The sequence below is a fragment of the Drosophila simulans genome, chromosome 3L, assembly GCF_016746395.2.
Source record: "Drosophila simulans strain w501 chromosome 3L, Prin_Dsim_3.1, whole genome shotgun sequence".
In the NCBI taxonomy this organism is placed as follows: Eukaryota; Metazoa; Arthropoda; class Insecta; order Diptera; family Drosophilidae; genus Drosophila; species Drosophila simulans.
The window spans coordinates 20437947-20460921 of record NC_052522.2 but is presented as its reverse complement, the minus strand read 5'-3'; the positions used below and the strand labels follow the sequence as shown (position 1 = coordinate 20460921).

The 22975-nt window shown below is 45.2% G+C and overlaps 6 protein-coding genes across 8 annotated transcripts; 4 read left to right on the top strand and 2 right to left on the bottom strand.

Moving 5' to 3' along the window:
• The first annotated feature begins 45 nt into the window (after positions 1-45).
• LOC6738912 (protein ST7 homolog) lies at positions 46-2466 on the top strand. Its single transcript, XM_002085671.4, has 2 exons — positions 46-489; positions 555-2466. The coding sequence occupies exons 1-2, from the start codon at positions 351-353 to the stop codon at positions 2027-2029; spliced, it is 1614 nt and encodes a 537-aa protein (XP_002085707.2). The 5' UTR covers positions 46-350; the 3' UTR covers positions 2030-2466.
• A 7-nt stretch (positions 2467-2473) lies between these two features.
• Positions 2474-8933, bottom strand: LOC6738910. Its single transcript, XM_016171837.3, has 6 exons — positions 8765-8933; positions 8599-8702; positions 7801-8546; positions 3426-7722; positions 2910-3362; positions 2474-2850 (listed from the first exon to the last, which is right to left on the bottom strand). The coding sequence occupies exons 1-6, from the start codon at positions 8789-8791 to the stop codon at positions 2613-2615; spliced, it is 5865 nt and encodes a 1954-aa protein (XP_016032733.1). The 5' UTR covers positions 8792-8933; the 3' UTR covers positions 2474-2612.
• A 314-nt stretch (positions 8934-9247) lies between these two features.
• LOC6738909 (hydroxyacylglutathione hydrolase, mitochondrial) lies at positions 9248-10741 on the bottom strand. Of its 3 annotated transcripts, none has more exons than XM_016171834.3 (2): positions 10603-10741; positions 9248-10178 (listed from the first exon to the last, which is right to left on the bottom strand). In XM_016171834.3, the coding sequence occupies exon 2, from the start codon at positions 10144-10146 to the stop codon at positions 9331-9333; it is 816 nt and encodes a 271-aa protein (XP_016032730.1). In that variant the 5' UTR covers positions 10147-10178; positions 10603-10741; the 3' UTR covers positions 9248-9330. The 3 variants fall into 3 exon arrangements, with proteins under 3 accessions (XP_016032730.1, XP_002085704.1, XP_016032731.1); XM_002085668.4 differs by having other exon boundaries at positions 10333-10662; XM_016171835.3 differs by having other exon boundaries at positions 10462-10659.
• A 170-nt stretch (positions 10742-10911) lies between these two features.
• On the top strand, positions 10912-12074 carry LOC6738908. The gene has a single exon (XM_002085667.4). It carries the CDS (start codon positions 10967-10969, stop codon positions 11987-11989), a length of 1023 nt encoding a protein of 340 aa, XP_002085703.2. The 5' UTR covers positions 10912-10966; the 3' UTR covers positions 11990-12074.
• Positions 12075-16495: 4421 nt separating this feature from the next.
• On the top strand, positions 16496-20468 carry LOC6738907 (homeobox protein SIX6). Its single transcript, XM_002085666.4, has 4 exons — positions 16496-17172; positions 18195-18589; positions 18655-19172; positions 20171-20468. Exons 1-4 carry the CDS (start codon positions 17013-17015, stop codon positions 20274-20276), a joined length of 1179 nt encoding a protein of 392 aa, XP_002085702.1. The 5' UTR covers positions 16496-17012; the 3' UTR covers positions 20277-20468.
• Positions 20469-21163: 695 nt separating this feature from the next.
• LOC6738906 (trafficking protein particle complex subunit 12) lies at positions 21164-22870 on the top strand. The gene is made up of 4 exons (XM_016169162.3): positions 21164-21520; positions 21586-22170; positions 22230-22405; positions 22463-22870. The coding sequence occupies exons 1-4, from the start codon at positions 21209-21211 to the stop codon at positions 22842-22844; spliced, it is 1455 nt and encodes a 484-aa protein (XP_016032729.1). The 5' UTR covers positions 21164-21208; the 3' UTR covers positions 22845-22870.
• The last annotated feature ends 105 nt before the right edge of the window (positions 22871-22975 follow it).

Here is a 22975-nt window from a genome sequence, read left to right as displayed (position 1 = left end):
AAGGTTTTCTCGCAAGAACTTTTCAGAGTGACCATTACATTCAGTGGCATTTCGAAGGCGACGAAGAACGGTCACATTGCGCTGGTATTTACCCCCCGCTCATCCCCTTTCGAATACTTGATGGAAAAAAGTCTCATCTGCAGCAAGGATTCGCGCAAGGATAGCGCCAAGAAAGGCAACCGTTAATTGATCCAACCCCTCCGCGGTGGTCAGTGCCAGAGCACAGAGTATCCGCGAACCCCCAGGCGCAGGCTAATCCCGGCGAGCGGCAAAATCCGGACGGAGCTGGGGCCAAAGCTAAACGAGCGTCGAATACAGAACTTCGCAGGCAGGGGGCAGCAGGCAGCAGGATGTGGGATTCGTCCATGTTTCTCAGCACTCTGACGCCCAAGTTCTACGTGGCGCTTACAGGGACCTCCAGCCTGATCTCGGGCCTGATCCTGATCTTTGAGTGGTGGTATTTCCGGAAGTATGGCACTTCGTTTATAGGTGAGTAGTGGGGTTCCCCTTCCTCCGCTTACTTCGGCTTCTGTTTTACTGTCCCTGTTCCGCAGAGCAAGTCTCAATCAACCACATTAGCCCCTGGATAAATGGCAGTGATGGCCAATCAGAGTCCAGCAATGGCAGTGGCAGCAGCAGCAGCAGTGGCTCCAGCAGCAGCAGCAATGGCGGAGCAGGCGGTGGAGGATCTGGAGGAGCAGGGGCATCAGGCAGTGGCAGCGCCACCACAAGTACGGGCACCCAAATGCCCGAGTGTAAGGTCTGGCGGAATCCACTTAATCTCTTTCGCGGCGCCGAGTACCAAAGATTCTTTTGGGCTACCAGCAAGGAGCCATTGACCTACTACGACATGAACTTAAGTGCCCAGGATCATCAAACATTTTTCACCTGCGAAGGCGATGCCCGCAAGGAGGAGTATGAGATCATGCAGACGGCCTGGCGCGAACGCAATCCCATGCAGCGCATCAAGTCCGCTCACAGTGCTCTGGAAATCAATGCGGAATGTGCGCCTGCCTATATACTGCTGGCCGAGGAGGAAGCCATGACCATTATGGAGGCGGAGAAGATCCTGAAGACGGCCCTAAAGGTCGCCGAGATCAACTACCGCAAGTCGCAGGCCACCCAACATCAGGGCGCCATTGCGGATGGCATGCATCGGCGCGACACCAATGTGCTGATCTACATCAAGCGCAGGCTTGCCATGTGCGCCCGCAAACTGGGCAAGCTGAAGGAGGCGGCTAAGATGTTTCGCGATCTCACCAAGGAGATACCCTCGATCATGAGCGTACTGAACATCCACGAGAATCTAATCGAAACGCTTCTGGAGATGCAGGCCTACGCCGATTGCCATGCCATTCTGGCCAAGTACGATGACATCTCGCTGCCGAAATCGGCGACTATCTGCTATACAGCTGCTCTGCTGAAGGCGCGCGCCGTGGCCGATAAGTTTTCGCCAGACATAGCATCCAAGCGAGGTCTAAGTCCAGCAGAAATGAGCGCCGTTGAGGCCATTCATCGGGCGGTGGAGTTCAATCCGCATGTGCCCAAGTATCTGCTGGAGACAAAGCGACTTATTCTACCGCCAGAGCACATTTTGAAGCGCGGCGATTCGGAGGCACTGGCCTACGCGTTCTTCCATCTGAAGCACTGGAAGCAGGTGGAGGGCGCCCTGAATCTGCTGCACTGCACCTGGGAGGGCACGTTTCGCATGCTGCCGTATCCGCTGGAGCGCGGCCACCTCTTCTATCCATATCCAACGTGCACAGAGTGCGCGGATCGCGAACTGCTGCCGGCGTTCCACGAGGTGTCTGTTTATCCCAAGAAGGAGCTGCCCTTCTTCATCCTGTTCACGGCGGGACTGTGCTCCATTACCGCCCTGCTGGCCTTGGCCACCCACCAGTATCCGGAGCCCATGGGTCATTTGGCACAGACCGTACTTACCTGGATATCGTATCCGTTTCAGCTGCTCAAGGAGCGCATCGAGGCGTTCTGGCCGTGCAATCTGCTGCAGCAGTTGTCTCGCGTCTAAGCCGGAGGTCACACACTCCTCCACTTTCCACCCTCGAATGACGTCACACACACTCACACAAAACAAGGAACACCACACATACTCACACGCATCCATCTCCATGTGGCTGGGGGGCCAGCGGGCAGAAGGCCACGGAACCACTCAAAACACAAACCCTAAATACATAACATACATATATATATAAATATATATATATATATAAAACATATATATATTTTGGATCTTAATATGTCTGTGTTGTCTTCGTGAAATAAACATAAACAAAGCAAATGCAAGCAAACACGCACTCAACTAGTTCCAGCTTCCAAGTGATCCGGATGAACGAAACGAATTTTCAGCAGCCACGCAAGAGGAAACTAAATTACTTTTAAGTTTTATTATTATTTTAATTATTGTAAACGAGTACGAGAAGCGAGTAAACTTAAATTCAAACAAAATCCTTCCTTGCTCTTTATTTGTTTTATTTCATTCAACGGAAATCCACTTTGCCCATTTACACTGTCAATGTTGATTCGTTAAAAAACGCAGACGAATGCATTTATTTTAATTTAAAACAATTTAAAAGGTAGTCTAACATACGCATTTATTTTCTAAGGTACTGCTCGGGATCGGTGAGAAAGGCTTCCAGGAAAGGAATTCCCTTGGGCAGATACTGAATGTTTTCATTGAAGAGATGCAGTTCGGGGCGTAGGATATCCGTGAAGGAAACGTCCTCAATATTGCCAATTTCAATTAGGAAACTTATCTTCTCGAGACGCACGATGGGTTCCTGATCGATGCACTTTCGCACTATCTTTCTGACAATCGTTCGATTTGCTTCTCTAAGAAGGGAACACTTAAATTAGTAATGTATTGAAATACAACTTGGAGAAGGCCTTACCTTGTTAGCCTCGCTCTCTTCTGCGATAGAAGTGCTAAAACTTTGTGTAACTTTTGCTTGACCTCTGCAATTCTGCGATCAATGCTGTTGAGAAATTTCAAGAAAGCCGTCTCATCACTGCCCCCGATCTCGTCGCCAAGATTCAGCGGCAGGTGGAGACTTAGGTGGAAGTTTAAAAAGTGTTCACGCGATGACCATTGGTCCTTGGGAGTGGGCACCTCATTGTCTAGTTCAATGGAACACACGCTAATGGTGGACTCGTCCACCAAGTCTTCGATTTGGTAGTTCACCACGATTCGGATCGTGGTCAGCTGTCGGTTGTAAAATATCATTTGCTGGGACACTTTACGCTGGTAGTCGAAGATCCAGTTGGGCTGCTGTTCGGCCAGCAAACGTTTGAGTCTCGAAAAGAAAGATTCCGGGGGCTTCGCTATGGCATTGTCTTCTGTTCGTCTGTTGGGGAAATAGTAAATGTTGAAGAAATGATTCAAAATTCCAAGTATATTCGGTACTCACAGCCTGCACATTTCAAGAAGCGCCGCTTTGTTCCACTTGGTGGCCTCCTCCTCCACCTTGGTCTGGTCCATTGAATCGTCGGAGTCCTGGTTCCTGGACAGCCTAGCCTCCTCCTCGATCTCCCAGTAAGTGTTCACTTCCTTCCACGACGGCTTCTGCCTTATCTTGCGCAACCGTTGCTGTAGCCTTGAAAAGTCCCACAATTTGCGAGGTGGTAGGACAAATGAATCGCTACTTAGCCTCGTTTCGCTCAAAGTATGATTGCAATTCCTGCACTTTTTGCAGGAGCCTTCGCTGCCAGCTTTTATCATTGAATTCAGCTGAGCCTCGCAGATTTCAGGTTGTAAGAGATGCTGCTCTTGCTCCTGCTCCTGCTCTTCCTCCTCCTCGTCGCCGTCATCGTCTGTTTCCTCCGCCAGCGTGGAAACCAGACTTAGGTGCTCGTTGTCTATCTGGTGGGGCTGGTCATTCCCCTCACCACCCAAATCTTCTGCGGCTGCAAAGATGGTTGTGTTCCCGGTCAGATTGATGAATTTTGAGTTAGTTGCTGCGTAGCTCTTGAAGGTTCTATCGTTGGAGCTACCGCTCTGTCTTTCGCTAGACTGGCGCTCCTCCTCCTTTTGCCCCTGGAAGTAATTGTTTACATCGGAGATACTGATGGGTTTCTCCTCTAGATCCATGTTATAGGCCGATTTTCGTGGCAGCTCCAGCACATTAATACCGCCCTGTTTGTTCAGCTCAGTCACTACAGGATTGTAGTCCCTTACTGGCTGCACCGACGCGTCCAACTGCTCTACCGTGTAGGTCCTGCGTGATTTACTTGTCCCTGTGTGCATTTGAATACTTTTCGTCCCCCAAGCACCTTCCTGATCCTCCTCCATTTCGATGTCCATGTTGCTATTCGTAAACAGATGCGTGTGTCGTTTCTTGGACTCCGGAAGGTTGGGCGTGAGGTGCGTGGGTAGACGCTTTAGCTGGACGTGATTTTTTGGAGTTCCAAAGCCGGAGGCATCTGCCTCAAGGTCTATCGGCACTGGTTGGTACATGGACAATTTTTTCCGATGGGAAGTCAGGAGAACTTTCTTGTGAATCGGGGTCTTGCACATCTCTTCCTGATCCACAAATTCAGTCAAGGACATTCCCGGCGTGATTGCATTAAAGTCCGGACCCCTCGGCCTGAACTGCGGGCTTTGGAAGTCCATTGATTCGGACATTGCCATGGATTGCTGGGCCATGGCACTGGGAGAAGTGCCTACCTCTTCGTTGTCCACAGAATTGTTGGGCGAATGAACGGGTCCTTCTGGTTTTTCTAATTTTTCGGAAATTTGTGTGTCTCTTGTGGGGTAGATATGTTCGAAAATACCCACATCATCCTCTTCCATGGGTTCCGATAAAAGTAGTGTATGTCTTCTGGATGACGGAACATCAGGAAACTGGCTCCTTTGGGGTAAAGACGCTTCCGCGGATTGTGAAATCTCTGGTCTTTTGGAATCCAAATCCTCGGTGATGGGCTCCGCCGTAACCTTCGAGCCCATTGGTTTATTTTTAGAAATTCGAGTATGTTGCGCGGGTACATCTTCTTCTATGGACTCAGTCGAAAGCAGTGTAGTTATGCCCTTCACCGCCGCTTTGAATTCTCTATGCTGTTGGCCCGGAATAAGATCCTCCTCAATGGGTACCGGTATATGCACGGATTGTCTTGTTTTGGCAGCCATATATCCACCGGACTGTTGACCATTTAAAGAGTCACAGATCCTATTTTGTTTGGTCATATTGTGGCTATTAACATCTTCTTCGATGGGCTCAGCCATGATTAGGGTCTTTCTGCACCTAGATCTCATAGGCCTAACTGATGAGTTTTCCTTTTCGACTTCTAAATCCTCCTGAATAGTTTCATGCGAGGTAAGGGTATTCCGAGGCTTCTGGTGGAGATGGTTTAGGGGTTCCTTGGGAAGAGTTTGAACCGATTCGGAAAATTGCTGTTTAGCTTTTTGATCAGTAATTGAAAATAGGGCACTTTCAATGGGCTCGGCGAATGACTGAATAATTCTGGCGGTCAAAGATGACTCCTTTGAATTTTCCAGCGGTTTACGAACATCCAAATCCTCTTCAATGGGTTCGGCATTAATAAGCGTGTGGCGTCTTGAGGTCTTTCTAGTGAAGTTATCCTTAGATACAGAGTGTGGCTTGGGCTGACCATTTGACTGATTGAAGACATCTTCCTCTATAGGCTCGGCTATCAGCAGAGTTTGACGAGGTTTGGAGGTTTGAAATACCACTTCTTCAGAAGATTCTTTAGGAAATTGACCTATTTTTTTAGCGATAGACATATTGCCCTCTTCCTCTATCGGTTCCGCCATCAGAATGGTTCGCCTCGATTTTAGTGTTCTGGCATTCGTGCTTTTATCTTCGTTAGTTAGTTCTTCTTCAATTGGTTCGGACATCAGAAGAGTGTGCCTTGGTCTGGAAGTTGACGAACCTGTTATGTTAGTTTGCGCCCTATTCGCATGTGATTTACGTTGCGTCTCTCCAACATCTTCTTCAATGGGTTCTGCCATGATGAGCGTTTGCCTTGGCTTGAATCTTTGCTGTCTAGCCGAATTATACTCCTTTCCAGCTGGCAAATCCTGCTGAATATGTTCCTCTTCAATAGGTTCGGATAATATTAGTGTGTGCCTCGATTTTGATCGCTGCTGCTCGGTTGATCTATCTATTGTTTTATGTGTCACTATTGACTTATTCTTTGGCGGTGGAAGACACATATCCTCCTCTAAAGGTTCTGACATAAGGAGTGTTTGTCTGGGTTTGGCTACCTTGTTTATGTGGTCCTCTCTAGGTTTGGCAGTATTATCTTTATTGTTACAGTCCGTGTCCTCCTCCATGGGTTCTTCGACCAGGATGGTTTGCCTAGCTTTGGGTCTGCTTTGCGAAGTAATACTCTTCCCCTGGTTTAATTGACTGTATTCCAGAGGTCCAGTCTTGTTTCTTTTCAAATCACATTCCTGTGGATCTTTCGTATTGTAAAATATTTCCTCCTCCATGGGCTCTGCTAACAGAAGAGTTTGCCTACCCTTGGATTTGCTTTCTTGATGCGCGACTCCTTTCATTGGTATGTGCTTCTCCGAAATGACATCCTCCCCCTCCTCAACCAGAGGTTCCGCTAAGTGGAGAGTCTTTCTTTTGGAATGGTAACCAATGTTACTGCTCATTTCCTCTTCCATGGGTTCCTCTAATAGCAGCGTTTTCCTTGATTTAAGTTGTTCTCTAGGGGCAATATTTTTAGTAGGTATCATATTACTTTGGTTTATGTCCAGTTCCTCCAGTGGTTCTGCTTTGGATTGCCCTGTATTCCCAGGAGCAGCGTTTGGCTTTAATTGTAAGTCCTTGAGAGGACTAATGATGTCCTCCTCCATGCTTTCCTGCATCAAAAGCGTCTCCCTGCGCTTGGTTTTAGTGCAGCCCCATGTGGTGCGATTTTGGTTGCTGTTCTGCTCGTTGGTTGTGGATTTTTCATAGATTGTCTCCTGCGTGGTTACCGAAATCTCCTTCCTAACGTACGTGGACTTCGTTGCTTCATGATCCATGGATTCATTGAGATGCAAGGTACGTCGCGTGGGAGCAGTTTGCAATGCAGGAATGGCAGGGTAATCTGTCTGGCTCAGCTGCATTTCCTCAGCTATAAAATCAGTTTTACGAGGCTTGGAACTCGGAATGGGTTGAAAGTCCTGACTTATCGTAGGATATTCCAAATTCAGTTCCGAGGTTTCGCAAGTTGTCTCCCTTCTCGTCGAGTTCTTCGACGTATTTCTCGACTGCGTTTCGTCGCCTAGTCTGGCATGGGCCAAGAAGTTTGTATTGTCAAGCATCATCTCATCCGCCTGGGATAGTCGATACTTCTGCTTCTCATCCTTCGCCTTCAGTTTCTCTTTGCGAACTGGACTTGTTTTCGTAGGCGTCAAGGTCATGTTCTCACTGAAATTTAACGTTCCCCGTGGTACTATGCTTCTTATATCCTTCTTTGGACTATTGTCATCCGTGCCCTCCTCTTCCAGGCCAGACCAAAATCGATTTTTCTTGGCCTTACGATCTGTGGTAGGCGTTTTTGGCCCATTCGGAAATATCTGGATCTTACCCGCCTCCAGGTCTTCGTTGAGTTGACGGAAATTGAGTTTCTTGCTTATGTTTTTCCCCGAAATCATGTCGAATGGTATCAGCATGGACTCATCTCTCGTAAAGTTCATGGTGCTATTAAGGCTCTCAAAGGAGTTTGATGGCGAACGATCTCGGTCATTGGGAACTGCAAAATAAAGTGGCAGAACCGAAAGCTTGGTGATTAGAAACTTTAAGGAAGGGATTTAACTGAGATAATACTAACCATCTAATGGGAAGGATACACCTCCAGCTCCCTGTTGGGTTTTATTCTTGGTCTCCCCCATGTCCATGAAAAGCGATTTCTGCGCCGGAGTTTTGGTCTGGTTTTTGGTAGATTCACGCATCTCCCTCACAATGCTGTCCTCTTCCAGCTCCATTAAACTTTGTTGAGTTGGAGGATATAGAGTTACAACTGGAGCTGGAGCAGGAGCAGCAGGAGTGGGATCAGTAAATCCCAATGGCGTGATGTCCATGAAGGAGTCACTCACAGCCTTGACAGCTGGCGTGAATACCACCTTCTCCCGTTCGTTGCTTGCCACTTTGATGGAGGATTCCTCACAAACGCTCGACGCGATTTGGTGCCGGTTTACGAGAGATCCGGACATCAGATCCATGGTCTTGTCTACCAACTGGCGGTCACTGAGACTGCTTTGCAACAGTTTTCGCTCCTCAGAGGATACGCAAAAGGACACAGCGGAGGTTGAGGATGTTTTCCTTGATTTGTCCATCATTTCGCAGGGCAGGAGGGTGAAATCCACGCTGGCATGCAGATTCACGGACAGATCGACATGCCCACGCTCGCAGTGGCTGGGCAGCGGAATGTTCTCCTTGTCGGCATGTTCGGCAACCCTCGCCACTGATGCTGAACCAGTGCTGCAGCACTTCGATCCCGAGCTGTCCTCAGCATGGTGTTCCGACACCTCGTACGAGTCGTCCCAGTTGTTGGTCTCCTTGGTGTTCACGAATTCCCTGTGTGGAGGGCGGGTGAGTGTTGTACATCGCATGTATTTACTGTACGTACCTCACGGACTTCTTGCCACTGAAACTGATGCGTCGCTTGATTTGTTGTTTGATCGCGGACGTTGTTGTGTTCGTCTCATCTTCCTTGGTCGGCGCCTTGCGCAGCTGCAAGAAGTAATATAGCTACCATGAGCGCTTCTCAATCAATTAGTTTTCGAAGAACTCACCGAACTTCTGCGTTTGTTTGCGTTCATCGCGCCGTGCTGTTAACTTGTTTTTATTTCAAAATCCCATTGGACAGACGCCGCGATTTTTGTGTTAATGGCAGGCGGCGTTGCCAGATCGTTGGCGGTAAGTCGCTAGAAATACCAAAGGTATTTTTGATGTGCCCAAAAAGCACTAACGCCTAACCAAAACCGTTGGGATTCAAATTTTACGAAATTTAATAAAATCTTTGGATTTACAAAATGTTCAATTCATTGCTTCTATGAATAAAGTTGGAATCAACGATATAAATCCGAGTACTTTCTTCACTAGAGTATTGCTAGACCAGAATAACAAAAATAAATTCTTTTAAATAAAACTAAATAATTAATATTAATAATTTTTCAATAAAACGAAAAATATTTTAATCTAAAATTCGTCACGACAATTTCGGATAATTTGAGAAAAACTTGCGAAAAATTGCGAATTATTAAAAAGCCATTGTCTGCACTCCACACACAGCGTTAATTTTATTAACCATTAAAATCCAATATTAAATCACAAGTTTCGAAAATTTCGAGCAAATAGATCAGGCCTTAAAGGTGTCCTTTTCCTTGCGCAGCTTGCCCATGGTGACGACGGGATCGGTGGCTCCGCCGGCGTGCTTCTGCACGGTGGCCTCATGGACGCGCATGAAGGGGTTCCAGGACTTCTCCTCGCCAATGGTCGAGGGCACTGTGGGATCCTGGGAGGCGCGCCGATGCTTGGCCCACTCGATCCTCTGCTGGATGACCTCGTTGTCGGGCTCGACGTGACGGGCGAAGCTCATGTTCTGCAGCGTGTACTCGTGGCCACAGAACACCTTTGTGGCGTCCGGCAAGGCGGAGAGCTTTGTGCACAGCGCCTCGTACATTTCCTCGGGAGTGCCCTCGAAGAAGCGGCCGCATCCGCCCTGGAAGAGGGTGTCGCCGGTGAAGACGGCTCCCTCTCCGCTGCCATCCTGCGCGGTGACGTGGTAGCATATGTGGCCGGTGGTGTGGCACGGCGTGGACAAGCACTTGACATGCAGGCCGCCAATGGTGAAGGTGTCGTCCTGCTGAACCTTTTTGTTCAAGGCCCCGATGCGGTCATCGCCGCCATACACGTCCAGCTCCTTCTGCCACAGCTTGAGCAGCTTCTCATTGCCGCCGGCGTGGTCCCAGTGATGGTGCGTGGTCAGCACCTTGCTGAGGGTCAGCTGCTGCTCCTGCACCGTCTTGATGACCAGCTCCGGCTCCACGGGATCCACCACTGCCGCCTCGCGCGTCTTCGTGTCCACAATCAAATACATGTAGTTGTCCTGCAGGGCCGGCAGGATCTTGATCTCCATGCCCTCCAGCTGCACGTCCTCCAATGTGCTGTGCATGCCTCTGAAGCCGACTTTGCGTAGTTTTTGCACTGAAACGAAGCGATGGTTTCACATTTAGCTACATAGATGGCCAACAGATAAACAGACTGACTAGCTACGGACGCACAAAAAGCGTAGATACTGGGAAATGGAAGTGCAGCGCAGGCAGAGATTAGATTAAACACGTATGTACGGATAGATTACGCTTGACGAGACTTGGACAGATGACGGGCACAGCCAGAAAACGCCGCCGAATCGCTCCGAAACCAGGGGCATCCGCTCGAGGAATCGTCCGCCAGGAACGCAGGAGCAATTTCGGATTGCTGGACGAACCTCGGAAGTAGGTGGCCGTCAACTGGGTCTCCACGGAGGTGGCCACGCTGCGCCAGGCGGAGGCGAACATTCTGTACTTTCGGCTAGCTAAACTGAAAAGCGTGTGCGATTCGAAATGAATTAATTATGGCTCCTAATTACAGTTGTTTTTTTCTCCAAATCTGCTTAGTGTGGACGAGTGTGACCGTTTGCGGCCCGGTAAAGGAAACTACTGTTGGGTACACCATCTACCGGGAATATACCGAAACATACCAGCAAACGTAGTGGTGGCGCAAACCGGAAATGAAACGTATTATAGCACGGACAAAAACAAATAATAATAATACATTTTTAAATTAAATTATATATTCTTGTCTCTAGGCCAAAAAGTACATGTCCTTTTCTGTGGTAAAAAGCTAATAAGTTGACTTTTCGGTACGCTAAACTTGAATTTAGATCATATGATCGGAAAAGACGTCAGTTGGCTTTGAAGCAGCACGTTATTAGTTTAGAACAAAAACTCACTATGTCAGAGTCAACCGATCCCCACTGCGCCACCTCCAAGTCGAACCTGATCAAGGTGAACCACGTGGGGGTGACGGCCAAGCTGCAGTCTCCCCTGAAGAGGATCTTCCCACGGCTGAACTCCTCCACCGATTCCGACGCATATCAGCACAGTCAGGCGCAGTACAACATGTTCAAGGATGTGGCGCAAGGGGAGATGACCGCGTCCACGGATTCGGGGAGCTCACCACACACTCTGTACGAGATGCACGCCGAGCCGGAGAAGAGTCTGCTTAGCCTGAGCAAGAACAAGCCACAAAGGATCGAGTTCCAGCGTTACTCCAAGCGGCGTCCCCGAGTGCGCGTCCCAACGAGAACTGCGCCCAAGGTGAAGGGTCGTGCCACAAAGTTCCACAAGGCATCGCAGGCGCAGAAGCAGAAGCAGAACGGTGGCTTTCTGACCCGTTTGCTGGAGTCGCTGGACAAGATGTGCAAGTGCCAGCCGCAGAGCCAGAATTCCATCATCGACGATCTGCCGGAGCCGCAGTGGAATCGCAAGGAGGCCAACCGGCACACCTGCATCGGCATCTATCCCTTCGAGCACGGCTGCGCCGACTATCTGAGCACGACGGACTCGCATCCGAAGATCAATGCGATTGTCCTGGCCGACCGCGCCACCACCTATGCCACCCACTTCTGGGCGGAGCTCTTTGGATTGCTGCACATCGCCGTGGCCTTCGTGGTGGCCTTCATCCTGCAGAGCTACCGATTTGTCCTCTACTCCCTGGTGAACACCCTGATCGTTGGACTGCTCCACATGACCTCCGACTACTTGGTCAAGCCCCTCCTGACCATGCTCTTCAACGGCTACCTGCAGCCGCCGCTGATTTTCCTATACAATGTACTGTGCTCCGCCAGGGACATCCTCGATCCGGTGGCCACCACCCTGAACAACTTGATGAAACCGCTGGCCACGGTGGGCGGCAGTATCCGATTGGTGGACGTCAACTATCGCCAGGTCCATAAGCTGGCCAAGGAGGTTTGAGTTTCGTTTCGTTTTCGCTGTTAAATTGTTATTGTTCGTTTTCGAAGTGTTTTTCTTGCTATATTAAAAATAAGTACCAACTTTATATAATGTCTACTTATATTAAATTAAAGACAGAAATTTACAACTTCTTGTATAAATGTAATATAATATAATATAATATAAAATATAAATTATATATAATATAATATATATATAATAGTATATAGTACTATAAGTATCAGGTATTAATATTATTAAATAAATTTATATACGTATATAATCAATATTCGTATAAAGTATAAATTTAAAAGGATTCCCCTATTGAATAAGTTTCATTTACATTTCCATTTGTTTCGTCGCTTGTTTCGCTTCCACTTGTTCCCGGGGGCGGAGCCATTACAACCCCTAAAACTGAAGAAGTTCTTCCACCAAATTCCCCTTCTCCTCGCAACCCGCACACAATATTACGCACATTCCTAAAAACCTTCTCGGATTACATTGTTTTTCTCGTTTCACAGAAGTGTAGGCATGGTGACCCACCCCTGCCCCTCGGAGAAGGAGAACTTAGGGGTAAGTTCGGGCTCAATTACGTTGAATGAAACATTTATGATTTATTTGCTCATTTTGCGGCCGGGGAAAGCATATGTCCGAAATAAAAAATAAAAAACACGCACTAATTGTGTCCCGCGGGAATTTCATTTCGCAGCGCATAATTAGTTTACAATTTTCGCTTAATAAAGTCGTTAGAAAACAACGATACACAAGAGAAATTAAAATTCCGTTTAAAGCTGGGCATAAATAATATAGAACTTGAATATAAATAATATATAGTGAGTAATAATAATATCTTTGAACATTTTTTCCCTTTGTAATGGTGAGAAACATCCGTCTGGTACTTGGAAATCCAATTTATGAATGGTGCTCTGATTTTATCAAGTTTCTTCCTTCCAATTCATTCATTTTTGGCCAAAATTTCCCAAGAACTCTGCATACCAAATTTAGAAAGAGCAAATAGACAAAACTGATCTAGATCAGCTAGAATGATGGAAATCAGTTGCCAATCTGCTCGGGTTTCCGACTTTCAACAGAATTCCTATCGAGAAGGTAAACGGCAATCAATTATCATATTCAAATCTGGGCAGGTATACAAATAGCTGAAGAGTATTAGGTGGAAAAGTTGTAGTTTTGTTGTTTAGCGGTCGAGTTGAGAAAGGAAACACCAGCGAGCTTTCCTTGATGAGAACAATGAGCTGGTTGCCAACTAAGGATCGTCTTACACCCCCTTCCGAGTTCTCAATGGGAAAGTGCACTGGACCCATGGAACTCGCCTACCCAATTAGCCGTGGAAATTGTTTGGGTGCTCGGGAATCGAGAATCCCAGCATATGTTCGAAATTACCGAAGGAAAGTCGCGACTGATTGATTTGCGTTACTAAGTGGCGGGGAAAATGGGAACTGTTTTCCTGCTTGTTCTGATTAATTTGAGTGTCTCGTGATTTCTGTCCCCAAAAATAAAACATCAAAGTATTTTCGACCTAGAAAGGCATGACTTCTAAAAGTTAAAGATATCACGAATGAGTATCAACAAGTTTTTGTATTATTTTGATTATTTTGTTTCTAATATTTTATTTTATTAATTACACTGGGTTTGCTTAGTTTCCAAATCGTATTAATTGGATTGCCCTGCAATGTGTCTATAAACACCTTTTGTGTGCAGCGCGTAATGCCCAAAATATTTTCCAGCTAAAGGTGCGAAAATCATTTGGCATCGCCAGACGAAACTCCCACACAATGCCCATTATTGGGTGATCGACAGGATAAAGAGATCCTGCGAGTGAATGGGAGCAGACAGGATAGCGACAAGGTGACACCTTGCATTGTTGCCCGTTTCGGGATTACAGATGGTAAGCTGTTTCTGCTCTATTTTCTGGTCTGAATCTGGAATTTTGGGATTAACCGGGCAGTTTTTCCCTTCTCCTGCCGCAGGACGATGACGTTTGCTAAATATCCTGGAGCGTCCTGTCTCTTTTTGCGAGAAGTTAAGCAATTTGTTGAGCGTCGACGGGGCAAACAATGGGCTACAATGGAAGTCCATTGAAAAACTATTGCAAACGATGGGCTGGCCAGCCACAAATGGTTATGCAAGAAGTTACTGGTGAACACAACGATTTGAGAGGAGCAATGGAAAATTGAGTAATAGTCGCAGATTATCGCAAAGTGCTCGGAAATTCCGGGTATCTAGGGGTATTATAATGCTGCATGATGCAAAAGTGGGAACTGAGGTGAAATGTGAGGAGCTACTTAAAAAGTATTAGCCAGGAAAGCCAGGAAGTAGTTGTGGTTGAAGGAAATGTGGATTACCAAGATTTCAGATGGGTAATAAACAATTTATACAAATGTTCGCCAGTGTTATCAAATTTTTGAAGATGATAGATATATACCTTTACCCTTACTCATCCATTAACATATGATTTTTAATTGGAATTTTCTTTACTCTAATTTTTTATCCAAGCCCTGTTTTTTACCAATTTGTATACTTCTAGTCCCAAGTTTTCTATTATTTTTCGCCCAAACTTGTAATACTTTTGAATGCCTTTTGTGCGCTTGCATTATTTTTGAAACAGACACCAGGCGAGCGAGTGAAAAATTCAGCTTGGCTCAGCTAAACCCGATAGTGTGGGAACCAAAAGGGCTTTGGAAACATAAAGTATATAAAATAAAGCTTATTTTGTTTTGCCTAAGTCCTGACACGTGATTTGATAATGGAATTAGCGCGGATGGGATTACAATCCTTTCACTGCGGTCAATTAAAGGGCACACCTTCGCAAAGGGGAGTTGCTTAGCAACATTTTAAATAGCTGATTTTTAACAAGGGAGAGGTTAAACAAAAAGATGTAGATACATACATATATGTGCATAAATAAATCAATTTTAAACTTGCCTAACATTAGTTGTTTATTTCAAATGCAACATTGTAATCAGCTGAATATTTTTTCAAATGTCAATAAAGCACTTTGAGGATATAACAACATATTAAACAAACTGTTTCGAATCTGGCGACGGCAAGGACACATGAAATTAAGTAATCCCCGAGTAAGTGGACCTAATCCGCCATCACGCTCGACACCTGTGTGATCCTGCGATGAAAACAGAAGGGATAGGAAGCTGGAGTATTGTTCGAGGGGAGTGCTGATGATGTGCGGTGTGACAAATCTGGGTTTTTGGGACTGCGAGTGTGACGAAATCGTCAACCCTCACGGTTTTTGGTGCTAATGAATTCCCACCCGACAACAATCGGAACCGAGGAGTGCTCCTGTTTCTATTCCTGCTCCTGCTGCTTTCGCTGCTCCTGTTCCCGGGGGCAACGCAATTGTTTGGCCTTTTTGTGGATTGTCACCTTTGTCATGTCACTTTATTTCATTTTATTTCATCACACCATTTTGCGCCGAATGCAGTCGAGAGCAGCGCTTTGTAATTGAAATTTGATCGCCTTGGATGCGCAGCCCAAGGAATTTTTCCCAAACTCAGCCTCAGTCGAGCATCAAATTGCATCGCGTCTGACTTTATACCTATGTAAGTACATACATATATGCATACATAGACAAATTCAAGTCTAGAGCTGGACATTTTTGTCAATTATTTATGTCTTTATTTGCTAATTAAGAATAATAACCAATGCTCAGCTTATATTTCATGGTAAATAAATATACATTATTCATGAACATATCAAAACAATATAATAAACAATACGATACTATTTGCAAGTTTTATTGGCTTGGACCTTAACAAATTTTGTTTGTTGTTTATTTCTTTTAATGCTAATAAAATTATATAACCAAAAGTGCTTAGCTTATATTTCATTATAAGTAAATGAAGAAATTATTCATAACCATATCAATACAAAATAACAAACTTTTAAAGTAAAAAAAAGGCTTCTTTTTATTTACTTTACTGCTTTAATTTAAGATTATTAGAATGTATACCTTCATATTTGGTTGTCTAACAAGTCTGTTGTAAATAGTATTTCAGCACACAGATTATTATATTTTAAGATTTAATCCACATTAAAAGTAAGAATTGATGGAATCTTTAAACATCTTTACATATTTCTGTTTCAGCCGAATCTTAGTAATTTAAGGCATCTAAAGTTCCAATTCGAGAAGGTCATCTGTGCGAGGAGAACTCGTTGCTGCTCGCAAATGAAGCAATATCACAGAAACCCGATGTAAATTCCGAGAAACAGCACACGGCAATCATCAGACACCCTCGAAATTGCTAATGAGGTCATGATGTTTGCCAATCCAAGACCCATTCTGCCCATAGATGGCAAAAAAAAGAAGTTTCTCCTCAGATTCGAGGCAGCGAGACAAAATGGCTGCCGAGTGCCACGCCCACCGCCCGCGGACGGGAAGCGGAAACGGAACCACCCCTAAACTAGCGGTATAGCAGCCAGTGAGCGGCTGCCGTTTCACTTGACCACTCGTTCCGCAGGCCGAGGAGAACGAAGGGAATGGCACGGCACGAAACACACCCTCGGAATGCAGTTTTCGCTGGCTTGCAGTCGAGTTTGAAGAGCGCTCGCGTCCAGTCGCTGGGAAGAATCGGTCCCGGAAAATAACTAAATAAATTCAAAGTTCCTGGCCTATTATTAAATAACACACAAACAGAATATCGAGTCAGCAACAAGTTTAAAATAAGATATGTTCACAAAATATAGCTAAATAATCTTAAGACAAGTGCAGTTTAGTGATTCAACTGATCAAGTCAAAGCAACACAAATTGGGATTAACCGAGTGATTTAAGTCAAGTCAATTTAAGGATAGTTCTATTGGCCGAAAGTTTCAAAGCAATTAAAGCAGTTACCAAAGTGCAAAGTAAAATAGTATAAAAACATTAAAGTTCTATAAAATGTACAATGTGGAACGATACTAAAATGATAAACTGAAATATAAATATAAAAACAAAAAGAGAAAAATATAAAAACTAATTAAAAAAAAGTTAACAACTTATCTGAACTTTGTTCAGTAAATCGGTGGTGCATCATGTTTGACAAGAACTTGGATGGCAACAATCTGTCGGTCTCCATCGGTGGAGATTTGGACTCGACGAGTTCCGGCGGCACATCCTCGGATCACTCGGCTGTCCAGCAGGACAATCTCAGCTCGCCGATGGCCTACGGCTCGCTCTTCCTGCCAAATGCTGGTGAGTCCGCTATTAGATATATGCATCCATCGGATCCAACTAGGTCTAGTCTTATCGGTGCAAATAGTCCAGAGACCGAAGACCCAGGGTATCAAGTTTCGGGACAGAGGCGTCAATGAGGCGCTGCATAAACAATTAAAGCCTGGGACTTTTATTCTGCTGAGGAGCACACATTTTTGAGGACTGCATGAGTGGCGTGCATGATGTGGGTAATGCAGTTATGGCAGGCAGCTTATAAAGTTTAATATACGAAGTTAAATATTAAATCGTGCGAATCATTCTCTATAATTATTAAAGTCCAGGCGGCTCACCGATTACCGTTTTGTTAAAAATTTTTTGATTGCTTCAAGTGCTTCAGTATTATACTTTAAATTCAAATCTGATAACACAAAACTTTTCAATTCGAATACTTCAGTAATCCTTTATATAGCATTTCTTCAAATTATCTTATTATTTCTAAACTAAAGGGTATTCCACACTATTGAAGGGCAACCGCAGTTCGCCCATCAATTAAATTGTATTAAATTGTATTAAGATTTACATATTCACAACTGCATATCCACACACATTTAGCTGTGTAAAGCATATCGCATTTATTTATTTGCCGATGTCTCTTTCGGGCTCAATATGATCCACAGTGGCTGTCCACTTCGTCCGAGGTGTCGAAAGACGGCGATCGTTTTGGTCAAGTCGGGTATTCGATTAGTCACTTCTGAGCTTGGGGCACCCGGGGAAGGTGGGGTTTTCATTGACCACCACTGAAGTGGCACGTGGGAAAGAACGAACCAATAGCTAATCCAAGGTGTCAGATAGATGTGATCATTACAACCTTATTCTTTGGCAAATCTTCTGGTGCTCATCTGGATGTCCCAGAAACTGAATTACTTGGCAACATAACAGATTATACAATTCAAAAGTGCACAGCTTAAATTATTATTTAAATTATTTTATCATTGAATAACATTTGGTATTACAAATTTAAGATATTTGCTTGACATAAGTTTCCCATTTTCAATCTTCAGGTTATCGTGGCAACCTGTCATGCAAAACGGTCCTGCAGCTGGACAAGTTCGCACCCTACGAGGGCGTGGAGAAGGATCACCTGCTGGAGCGGCGGTTCCAGGACATCACCAACGACTACGACAAGTCGCCGCCGCCCACCGCCTCGACCACGCCCACGCACTATCCCAGCCTGAATAGCATAATCTTCGAGAATGGAAGCAGTGGCAACCTGGGCGATCTCAACGGGAACACGAAGACGGATCTATGCGGCGGCCTGCAGAGAAGTGGCGGCGGATTGGGGGGCAATGCCGGGAGTGGTGGCCACCTCATATCCAATCTCACAGCCGCCCACAACATGTCCGCAGTGAGCAGCTTTCCCATCGACGCCAAAATGCTGCAGTTCTCCACGGATCAGGTAGGATACTTCTCACATATCTCCCCGACTTTTCAGACATATAGTGCTATGAACTTCTTCTTCAGATCCAGTGCATGTGCGAGGCACTGCAGCAGAAGGGCGACATCGAGAAGCTTACCACATTCCTCTGCAGCCTGCCGCCCAGCGAGTTCTTCAAGACCAACGAGAGTGTCCTGCGGGCCCGCGCCATGGTGGCCTACAATCTGGGCCAGTTCCACGAGCTGTACAACCTGCTGGAGACGCACTGCTTCTCGATCAAGTACCACGTGGACCTGCAGAACCTCTGGTTCAAGGCCCACTACAAGGAGGCCGAGAAGGTGCGTGGCCGTCCACTGGGCGCCGTGGACAAGTACCGTCTGCGCAAGAAGTATCCCCTGCCCAAGACGATCTGGGATGGCGAGGAGACGGTCTACTGCTTCAAGGAGAAGTCGCGCAACGCCCTCAAGGACTGCTACCTGACCAACCGCTATCCCACGCCCGACGAGAAGAAGACGCTGGCCAAGAAGACCGGCCTCACACTCACCCAGGTCTCCAACTGGTTCAAGAATCGTCGCCAGCGGGATCGCACGCCCCAGCAGAGACCGTAAGTCGAAGTCATAGAATATCATTTAATGGCATCCATAAATCCACCATATAACTTAGCCTTCTAACTATGACCCAAATCCTTTCTTGAACACACAAAATAGTATTTTTCCTTATTTCAAGAACTCAAAATCGTCAATCCATCAAAAGAGCTAATAATACTATTGATTTTTTGTAATTAGAGATTCTTAAAATTTCCCTAAACAACTTGGAAAAGAGTCAAAACCATTTGAAGTGTAGTTAGATTTTCTTTTCACATTTCCCCTGAACTTGGGCCAACCAAGTTCGTTAGGAGAGGAATCTAGTGCGGCATGGTAATTTCCACTTCCTCATAACTCGTAAAACAATTCATTCAACACTTGAGCTTGTTGCGCCCCAGAACCGAACTCCGAAATCCGAAATGCGAACGAATATAATCAATTGTTCTGGAATTGGCATTAAAAATCGTTTGTAAGTGACCGTTCCGTGCGGCACTTGTGCCTCCAGGCCGCCCACTTGAGCGTGTTTTATGTCCAATTTCGGCCGGCTCCTTGCACGGTTCTCTGCATATTTATAGAGCCCAGGGACTCGGGACGTGCCCGACTCCTAACGCAGCGCATGCGTGTAGCATGTGCCCCTCATCCTCCTCACCATTCCCATCCTCCTCCTCCGTCCGCATCCCGCTGTTTGATCGCATCGCCTCTCCAGGGCGTCAAATTGCAGCACATACCACACCCGAGCTCACAAGTGGAGTAAATGTGTTCTTTTTAGCTGCTCGAAAACTCACAGTCGCACTTCCATGACTAGAACCATTTGGAAATCGCACAGCGATCTTAAAAAATGGAGTCATGCTTCACTTACTTTGATAATTGTTAAGGTAACTTTAAGGGACTCATAGTAAGGGAGATGCCATAGATAGTCCCACTTCCTAAAACTAAAATATATTTTAATTTATTATAACTCTATATTCTATCGGATAAGTTATATAATTTATTTAAAAAACTAATTGTTTGATTTTAGGGACATCATGTCGGTGCTGCCCGTGGGCCAACTGGATGGCAATGGATTCCCGCGCATGTTCAATGCTCCAAGCTATTATCCCGAAACGATTTTCAATGGGCAATAAACTGCGATGGGAGGAGGCTGTTTTCGTGTAAATAAAGTGTAATGCGTTTTTATGTTAGGACACAGGCAACTGGAAAGTGGCCATCAAATGGCCATCTTTGTTAGCTCTAGAATTAACCAATTTTTGCTTTATGTATTGTATAACTCGAATAATAAACAAATGACAGTAGATCAATAAACACGAACAAATGAATTTGTGCGCATTTTATTTGGGAATTCTGGTTATGTAAAAGGAAAATAATATATATCCACTAACTCTGAAAATTATTGCTCACAATATGGATAATTTCTTTCTTTCTTTCTATAAGCTATAATTTTTATGGGCTAATCAAATGGAAAATACTGGCTTACAAACATAAAGGGATACAATATAGATAAACCAGAGACAATATGTTTATGTGATTATATAATCTTTAGTTAAACGCTGCTTTTTTTCCCTTGGCAAAAAATCCACCCTTTGCTTATAAAATCATTATTTTTGTAAAAACTAATACAAACAAGTGGCCAAACTAGTAATTTGCGCTAACCCAATCCTAAAACATAAGACTAAAATCATATTTAAAAGTTATGTAGCACATATTCCAACGCTACAAATATTAATATCCGTTACGCAATGAAATATAGACATTTTTAAAAAGAGGAAATTAAAGAAAATTAAAAAATTAAAAATCTTAAGACTTTAAATTAGCTTGTTTTATTAGCTTGTAGAGCGGCACAAGTTCCTAATATGGTCCAGAAAAAATATATAATATTAGAATGTGAAAATCATTATGATTTTCGAATACATGATTATTTTTGTGTTTCGACTTTTTGTTTATTATGCAAATTTCAAACCACTGAAGTATTGGCGCCATTCGCGGCCGATAGCTCTTGCTGTGCCAGCAGCGATAGTGACATCCCTGAAAACCTATCGAAAAACCATTGAAGAAAGACATGTCACACAAAATAAGCGAATATTTCGCAAACGATCCGCCCAGTTTCTTCGATGAGCTGGCCACCAAACCCAAGAGCAACAACTTGCCACCAGAAGGGAGTTCCAACAGCGCCGGTAGCACCAGTTCAGCCCCAAACATGATGTCCAACACCTTCGCCGGGTTCTTCCAGCCACCTGAATATGTTGAGACACCTGAGACAGGAGAGGATTTCGTAAAAGTCGGTGACGACGTAAGAAATCTGTGGGAGTTGCCACGGGAAAACGAGCCTGGCAAACTTATTATGCCGGGCATACACCTGCAAACTGACTTGGTGCGTAGCATTCTATACTTATTTTAAAAGGTAATGACACTTTTACTTTATGTTGACTGTTTTAGGCAGATCCCATCAGCGTGGCGGTGACTCAACACCTCGGAGAGGCCGAGTTGACCTACCGCAAGATCCTCCGCGTCGATGATGTCACCCAGGACGAGCGCGGCTTGAGAACACTAATCCACGCCGGTTGCTATCGCACTGCCGTGAATCTCACGGGCCGTCTCCTGACCATTTATGGACAGGGTTACGGGCGATTTGGTCAGCCAGCCAAGCACTCGCCTCACTCCCTGCAACTGTGGTTCACGCGCCTCGCGCTGCTCGCCAAGTTGGGCGAGTTTGAGCTGCTGAATGCCGAGGCAGAACCTTTTGGCCAACTTACCAGCCCCGATGTCTTCTACGACTTCTATCCGGAGATGTACAACGGCAAGAGTGGATCAATAGCCTGCTTTTCTTTCCGGCTCTTGCTTGCAGAGCTGCCCATTTATCTGGGCAAACCGCACGTCGCCCTGGACAGACTTTCAGAACTTCATGTGACCACGCGGGAAATCAAGGAGCACTATATAAGTCTGCACAACAAGGCGGCAGAGGAGTTTTGGCAAAGGAGATGCGAACGGGTTTTGCATTCAATCATCAACTGTGGATTGATGGTATGTTTATCAAAAATCTATTTTAATTGGGTGTAACATTACCCATTTAATTTTTGCAGATGAAGAAATTCAGTATGATAGACGACATAATGGAGGGAACGCTTTTAAAACGCTCCAACCTGAGCAAGGAGGATCGGCGATCTTTGTACTCCGCTTGGGGCCGCATTTATCTGCAAATTGGTGACATATTTGGAGCAGAGCAGAAGATTGCTGTCTCGAGGAGATTGAGAGAGATGTAAGGCCCGATTCTAAGCAACTCGATTTTCAGTTCAATGATATGCTTTTGTTGTAGAAACTCCGCGCCTGATCTCAGAGACTTGGTCGATAAGGGATTAATAGCTGTGGCCAAGAACGACTTTCCCGAGGCCTATGTGATATTCCAGAAAGCTCTGCACCTGGACACCGGCAACACAATGATCCTGAACAACATGGGAGTGTGCCTTCTGTACGCCGGAAAGCTAAAGGATGCTATAAATCTGTACGAACGCGCTATCAACCTGAATCCCCAGAAGTCCCTCAACGAGAGTTTGCTGGTCAATCTCTCGACGCTGTATGAGTTGGAATCAAACAACTCCAAGGCGAAAAAGTACAACTTACTGCGGCTAATTAACAGATACAAACCGGATCTCAATATAAGCATAGAAATTTGTCTAAAATTGCAGACGATAAATTAAAGTAGAGATATTGTTAGACATTCCAAGCAAGCGGATTTTGGGTCAAATTAGGTGAGCCTCCTTTGAGTCCACTAGAAAAGTAATAAACTATTGTTATAAATAGTTTTATATCTCTTTAATTTATTTAATTC

Excerpts from the sequence above, each read along its gene's own strand:
- LOC6738912 (XM_002085671.4), top strand. The coding sequence starts at position 351 with ATGTGGGATTCGTCCATGTTTCTCAGCACTCTGACGCCCAAGTTCTAC. Across the intron at positions 490-554 it reads GTATGGCACTTCGTTTATAG|AGCAAGTCTCAATCAACCAC; the intron begins GTGAGTAGTGGG and ends CCTGTTCCGCAG.
- LOC6738910 (XM_016171837.3), bottom strand. The coding sequence starts at position 8,791 with ATGAACGCAAACAAACGCAGAAGTTCG. Across the intron at positions 8,703-8,764 it reads CAAACAAACGCAGAAGTTCG|CTGCGCAAGGCGCCGACCAA; the intron begins GTGAGTTCTTCG and ends TACTTCTTGCAG. Across the intron at positions 2,851-2,909 it reads AAGAGAGCGAGGCTAACAAG|AGAAGCAAATCGAACGATTG; the intron begins GTAAGGCCTTCT and ends TTCCCTTCTTAG.
- LOC6738909 (XM_002085668.4), bottom strand. The coding sequence starts at position 10,531 with ATGTTCGCCTCCGCCTGGCGCAGCGTGGCCACCTCCGTGGAGACCCAG. Across the intron at positions 10,179-10,332 it reads CTGTCCAAGTCTCGTCAAGC|TGCAAAAACTACGCAAAGTC; the intron begins GTAATCTATCCG and ends GCTTCGTTTCAG.
- LOC6738908 (XM_002085667.4), top strand. The coding sequence starts at position 10,967 with ATGTCAGAGTCAACCGATCCCCACTGCGCCACCTCCAAGTCGAACCTG.
- LOC6738907 (XM_002085666.4), top strand. The coding sequence starts at position 17,013 with ATGTTTGACAAGAACTTGGATGGCAACAATCTGTCGGTCTCCATCGGT. Across the intron at positions 17,173-18,194 it reads GCTCTTCCTGCCAAATGCTG|GTTATCGTGGCAACCTGTCA; the intron begins GTGAGTCCGCTA and ends TTCAATCTTCAG. Across the intron at positions 19,173-20,170 it reads CGCACGCCCCAGCAGAGACC|GGACATCATGTCGGTGCTGC; the intron begins GTAAGTCGAAGT and ends GTTTGATTTTAG.
- LOC6738906 (XM_016169162.3), top strand. The coding sequence starts at position 21,209 with ATGTCACACAAAATAAGCGAATATTTCGCAAACGATCCGCCCAGTTTC. Across the intron at positions 21,521-21,585 it reads TACACCTGCAAACTGACTTG|GCAGATCCCATCAGCGTGGC; the intron begins GTGCGTAGCATT and ends TGACTGTTTTAG. Across the intron at positions 22,406-22,462 it reads TCGAGGAGATTGAGAGAGAT|AAACTCCGCGCCTGATCTCA; the intron begins GTAAGGCCCGAT and ends CTTTTGTTGTAG.